Source organism: Diaphorina citri, unplaced genomic scaffold, assembly GCF_000475195.1.
Source record: "Diaphorina citri unplaced genomic scaffold, Diaci psyllid genome assembly version 1.1 scaffold2803, whole genome shotgun sequence".
NCBI lineage: Eukaryota > Metazoa > Arthropoda > Insecta > Hemiptera > Psyllidae > Diaphorina > Diaphorina citri.
Window position 1 is genome coordinate 21,828 of NW_007380220.1, and position 6,821 is coordinate 28,648.

Here is a 6,821-nt window from a genome sequence, read left to right on the forward strand (position 1 = left end):
ATGGAAAATGTAGAAGGACTTACAGACAAAAGTGACATAACAAAGAGAGTGGCACTTGAGGTTACAAAAGAAGAAAAGGTAGAAGAACCTAAAGACAAAGTTGAACTTGATATTACAAAAGTGGAAAAGGTAGAAGGACTTACAGACAAAGATGATATAACAAAGACAGTGTCAAGTGTCACAAAAGTAGAAAAGGTAAAAGAACCTAAAGATAAAGTTGAAATTGAGGTTGAAAATTTGGAAAAAGTAGAAGAACCTAAGGACAAAGTTTACATAACAAAGACAGTGGCACTTGAGGTTACCAAAGAAGAAAAGGTAGAAGAACCTAAAGACACAGAGATAGCGTAGGGAATGTTATTATTGATGCTTTAGCCGTCTCAGATATAGTTACTACACGAAATGAGAGTGATTCAATCATAGGTGACCACCCTCTTGAAAATTCCGACCTTTATCAGGAAAAATTGGATAAATCCCCTTTATCCCCAAACTTACTCCATCCCAAATCTGTGCTTGATGACACGGAAGAAAAATTACTGAGTATAGTTAATATACGAAATGAGAGTGATTCAATCATAGGTGACCACCCCCTTGAAAGTTCCGACCTTCATCAGGAAAAATTGGATAAATCCCCTTTATCCCCAAACTTACTCCATCCCAAATCTGTGCTTGATGACACGGAAGAAAAATTACTGAGTGATTCAACAAGTGAAGATCAATCGTCCCAGTCAAAATTAATCACGGTAATTGAAAAATCACCCACTCATATGATAAGAAAATCTCAGATTTCCGAGGAACGTTTGTCCCCAATTCTAGATGTCCATGTGAAATCCCCTCCTCGGGTTAAACACAAGTTTCAATATGCTTCTCCCGATTTGGAGGATTTTGACTTTGCAGGTAACATACGATCTCCATCGCATGTTGCCCCTTCATCTCAAGGCATGTCGCATAAACACGAGGTACCTACCATGACGTTATCATTTTTTATTTTAGTTATTTTCTTTTGCTAGCTTTCACACAAAGAATGATCAAGTATACGCGTACCTAGTGATCAAATTTAGTACAATAAACAGGCCATAGCACAGTAACGGTTTCAATAGCCGGTGGCTCTATTTTAGCTCAATTTTATATTTAAATTTTTTGTATTATTGTCCCTTGAATTCTAACCTAGCTAGTTCTAGTTTCAATTCTACACTCGTATTTAATTTATAGTGCAGTTTTAAAATATATCTTTTTGGTTTTCTTTGATTTTCAGACAAGCCCCTTCAGGACTCCCACGAAGAGCCCAAAACTTCCACGTCAAAATTAAATGAACCAAGTGGTAAGTTTGAAATTTCCAATTCAGTTTTATCCCTTGTCTTAAGAAATGATTTTTTTTTCGTCGATTTTAGCAGGTCTTTTAGGCAATAGGAAAAAATCTGTTGCACCAATGAATATGGATTAAAAAAAGAGTTCAAAGAAATTATTGAATTAAATAAAAATGTCTATTGTGTAAAAAATGAAATCTGAATTTCAGTTCTTTCCATCATTTTCTATTGTAGATACAATTAATTATTTTGACATACTAAAATCTAAAATGGTCGAATCATCACTAACGGTGGTATGATTCAGTTTTATCTCTTGTCATAAGTAATGATTTTTTTTTCCGTCGATTTTAGCAGGTCTTTTCTTTTAGGCAATAGGAAAAAATCTGTTGCACCAATGAATATGGATTAAAAAAAGAGTTCAAAGAAATTATTTAATTAAATAAAAATATCAACTGTGTAAAAAATGAAATCTGAATTTCACTTCTTTCCATCATTTTCTATTGTAGATACAATTAATTATTTTGACATACTAAAATCTAAAATGGTCGAATCATCACTAACGGTGGTATCATTAATAATTATTGTAGGTACCTTTAATTACGTCTACTTGCTATGTTTATTAATTCAAATAGATGGGTTTCACCAACAACTTCATTGGAGATATTTTTTATTTATTTATTACCTTTTTTGTAGTTATTTTGATTAAAACATTGAAATTAGGTGTTTCAACACATTCGCATAGGTTTTCAACTATTTCTAACTCAACCTATTACCTATAACCGCTCTTAGTAGGTTCAATAAAAAAAAAAAAAAAAAAAATCTCCACTGACGTCGTTGGTGAAACTTGCCCTTACATGTCTACTAATCACATTTTAGTGGAACTAATGTCTACTAATCACATTATCTAGTGGAGCTCGTGGCTACTAATCACATTTCGTTCTAACAATATCATAACATCAACTAAATTGCTTTTGTGTTGCTTTAAATGTTCACTCAGAGCTCAGACTTAAAAATCTCAACTAAAATTACGCTAATAACCTAATTTTCATAGCCTGCACTTTACACTTACCTACTCGTATATTATAATTTTAATTTCTAAAAATTATTTAACCATCTACCTACATCATAATTTTAATACAATTTCATTCCTAGGTGTCTACCCTATATTTTTATTATTATCCTTTCCCTTCCCCTACGTCGGTGACGTAGTAGTAAAGGTGCTCGCCTGGTAAACAGGAGGGCGTAAGTTCAATCTCAGGCGGAATATATTATATTTTTGCTTATTTATTTGAAATTTTGAAAATACTTGTTATTCTAATAGTGTTGTTGTCAGCTATTGTCTAAGAATTGGCCAAGTCCTAAGTCATTTTCTAATAGTTGTTAGTCAAAATATTTGCAAAGTGCAAACGGCGAAGTTTCTTTCAGCAACTTCCCAAGCTGGTTAAGCATCTTCGCACACTATCCGCAAATAAGTTCAAACAACACAAACATCTTCTTCATTATCTGTAATCTGTTTCGAGCATTTCTCACAGACCTCGCTCCTCTGTGACATGACGGGAAATCTGTGTCACGTTTGACTGGCACAGCACAGCGTTTACGTTCTGTTTCTTTCTTGCTTTCTTTCTTTTTTTCTTTTTTCTTTTTTTTTTTTTTTTTTTTTGGCATTTTTACAAAGTAATAAAATCGAGGGTCAAGTGTGTAGCTCTGTAGTCTCCAAATGTGACGTCTTATTCATAGAAGGAAAACACCATGTGTGCTTCTAAAATTAAAATCACAAGCGAGGAGGAAGTCGTGACACAGCACAAGTTTCACTCCCAGGAAATGCAAAATTTTTGGATAAACTCCGCAAAAGTCCCTGTTTTATTGAGTTTTATCAAATTTCATTGATTTTCATTCTCTATACTTTCTTTTTAGATGCCGAGGCAGCAAGGTACCTAAAATTGGGGGCATATCCCTTAAATTTGTCTGACTAAAGAGATTTATTTACTAAAAATTTGATCCTGTGAGTGCATAACTTCTCATACAAGTCTTCGGTCGCTTCCCCAAAAAATCTAACTAGGAATACGTTTATTCAACAGACTTAGTTTTACCTATTAGTATGGTCTCTATGTATAACGTATTCCAAATGGGACTTTTTGTAGTTTAATGAGGAGAAAATAAACAAGACAAAACTCAAAACAACTTCAGCCTTCGAAGCTGACAGAAAGAGTAATTGAAGATAAATTTAGAAAATGAAGCATCATCTTCGTCAACATAAACTCCAACAAACTTCCTCTAGATAGGGCACTTCCAATAAATTTATCGGGGAGTGCACGCGTAGAAAATTTAATAAATGTACTCGTTTACAATGTTATTAGAAAGACAGATTAATCTCGATCTCAATGTCTTTTTTTTTTTCTTCTTCTTCTTCTTTTAATACTCTTATTTAAATAAATATTTTTTTTATTCAGAGTGTACAAATTAGGAAAGCTTTGAAAACAATAGATAATTGACCAATCAAATACTCTGTTCAAAATTTCAATCTGAGCTCCCTGCAGTTACCTAAGTGTTGAACTGTCCTTTCTAAACAGTGCGCTCGGCCAAATTCCAATACTGATACTGGACTTTCTAAAAGAAATTGGAAGTGGGAGCTAAGAAATACACTTTTAAAATAATGTAATAGAAAATCAGAATATTATTAATTAGATTCATATTAGACATCCAAATTAGATAATGGCTTACCTCATTTTATGGTTGACTAGGGTTCCACAAAGAACCCTAGTCAACTATAAAATAAGGTAAGCCATTAGGAAATCAGACCTTTTTCGTTTGGCATAGGCACCTGCAATTTGGATTACATCTCCCTATCTCTCATGTAAACATGAACAATATCAGTATGGCAATACTGATACTGGACTTTCTAAAAGAAATAAAATTGGAAGTGGGAGCTAAGAAATACACTTTTAAAATAATGTAATGGAAAATTAGACCTTTTTCGTTTGGCATAGGCACCTGCAATTTGGATTACATCTCCCTATCTCTCATGTAAACATGAACAATATCAGTATGAACACTGAACAGATCAGTAGAAGTACACTTGATCCCGTCATCAACGTTTGTTGACCTCTCGTTTCTAAATACAAAATTTATTCGGTGTTTATTTATTTATTTTTTAATAGTACCTAATAATTTGAAACTTATTCTAAAATTTCTAAAGTTTTTTTTATCGTTTGTGTCGTTTCAACTTGATATTTCCATATTAATAACGTTTTGAAATTTACTTTCAACCCCCTGAATATTAAAACAAATCCAAATAGATTTGGTCTCGATTTGAAATCTCGGACAAGTTATCTTTTATTCGGTGTTTATTTATTTATTTTTTAATAGTAATAATTTGAAACTTATTCTAAAATTTCTAAAGTTTTTTTTTTATCGTTTGTGTCGTTTCAACTTGATATTTCCATATTAACAACGTTTTGAAATTTACTTTCAACCCCCTGAATATTAAAACAAATCCAAATAGATTTGGTCTCGATTTGAAATCTCGGACAAGTTATCCTCTGATTTTGGAACTTTTGTTAACACAGTGTGTAATTTCATATTAACCCTGTTGTAAATAAATCTAGTACAACCTAACTCATCATTATATGAAATTCAGATTTTTAAATTTAGTGCCTACTTGTATCTAAAAGGAAAAGTCATATACTGAAATAGATGTATCTGAATCTGAAATTGTTATCTCTATGAAGAAATAAGAAAATATCAATAAAATAGACGAACAAACATACTCAGACACACTTGTCAATAAGAAATATGTGAAATAAATAAGTGCGTACCTGTTTGATAAGATGTATTTGGATTCCTTGATGTCAAGTAGCTTTACTAGTGGAGGTTCCAACACACTTATGTCTAGCATGGAAACATTAGACAACGTTACAAGAACAGGAGTATGGTTTGAAGATGGACGCCCTTACGTGACGGAAGTTATTGAACCAGTATCAGATGAAGAGTTCTCACACACAATCCACAGAACAGTAGAATTACCACCAGAAGTTCATAAAGTTACGTTTAGTGGTCCTAACGCTGAAGAAGCGTTGAAGGAATATGTTGAAAGGTTTGGACCTGGTGAAGATGTTTCAGAAACAAAAGAAATCGATTCAGATGGAAACGTACACATCAAACGTGTTGTCCAACGAAGAGTTGTTGTGAAACCAGAGGAAATCAGCTCAAGTGAAGGACCAATATCAAGCTTGGAACTTGAGGAGTACTTGAAAAAGCTAGGACAAGAACAAAGACAGGAACAAGACCAATTTGAATTTGAAAAAGACATCACTGATTCTAACTTTGACCATGTCATAACTTCCATTAGAGAAAGTTCTCCTTCTTATCCTACTAAATCCCCCACTGCAAGTTCACATGGATTAATCACAGGTAGAGAAAAGTTATTTTGTGTTAACATTTTTCTGTAACTTTAAGTTTTTTTTATTGTTTGAGCTCGCATGTTTTCTTATTTATTTCGATTGATTTCTTACTGTCGGTTTTCTTTGCTTTACGGAATGTGAGTTTCCTAAATGCCTAGAAAATCGTAGGACGCATTTTACAACTTTGTATTTACTTTATCTATTTTACCCTTCCTTTAAAACCAAAACAAGCTCCACAGAAACTTCTCAACTTGTGAATTTCTGGGATTTCTATTGTTTCTTCTTTTCTTTGTTTGTTGTTCCTCAATATTCGCGTCAAGAGACTCGAATTTCTTTCGTTTTCCTTCTTATCTAATAAAGATAGATTCCTATCTAATAAAGATAGATTTTTGATTTGCAACTTTTTCTGAAATCTTGTGATTCAACAGTAGGTAAAATAGCTATGATTTATTTTATATTTCCCCCCTTGCATGAATTTTGTTTGATTGTTTTATTTTATTTTCATATTAAACATGAAAATAGTTTTTTTTTTTTTAATATTTTATATGAAATGTGTGACACGTTGAACAAAGTACCAGATATTCTTAGTGGTAATGTGGAGAATAGTCATACACAGATAGAATTGCCATGTCGACTCTCAGGGACATCGAGCTCTTCATTTTATTCAGATGATAGATCACCAAACTGGTCACCTAACAGTACTTTACAATTCAAACAATGGCCTGACAATGAAACAGTAGTGAATGATATGACAGATACAGATAGTATAATTTATCACAATGTCGATGAGAACCAACCTGTTGCAGATAATGTATCATTCAGTAGTTATGATAATGTATCCAAGCATTCGTACAACTTCTTGAATTCCACCATCGACTTGTTTAACACAAAGCAAAATACATTCAAAGAAACTCCAATCATGCATGATAATATAAAGGTTGAGGACGATCAAATTGTACAATATCCAGAAAATTTGTCGCCTAGTCAATCGCCATCCGTGGAAAGTCCAATCAAGTTTAGAAATACTCGAAATGTGAACGGTATGAAATCTGGCGAAACTTCTAAAAAGTTAATCAATTTAGATGTATTAAACAAACTTGATTTAAACCAAATGGAT

At 32.7% G+C, this 6,821-nt stretch overlaps 1 protein-coding gene across 1 annotated transcript in view; it reads left to right on the forward strand.

The window, feature by feature from the left end:
• LOC113471684 (titin-like) overlaps nt 1-2,853 on the forward strand; it is a gene marked incomplete at its 5' end in the record, with an annotated part of 24,153 nt that extends 21,300 nt beyond the window's left edge. Inside the window, 3 exons of the mRNA XM_026831025.1 lie at nt 456-894; nt 1,253-1,318; nt 2,837-2,853. Of these exons, the coding sequence (XP_026686826.1) occupies nt 456-894; nt 1,253-1,318; nt 2,837-2,853 (522 nt within the window). The remainder of the gene's footprint in view (nt 1-455; nt 895-1,252; nt 1,319-2,836) is intronic.
• Between the last annotated feature and the right edge of the window lie 3,968 nt (nt 2,854-6,821).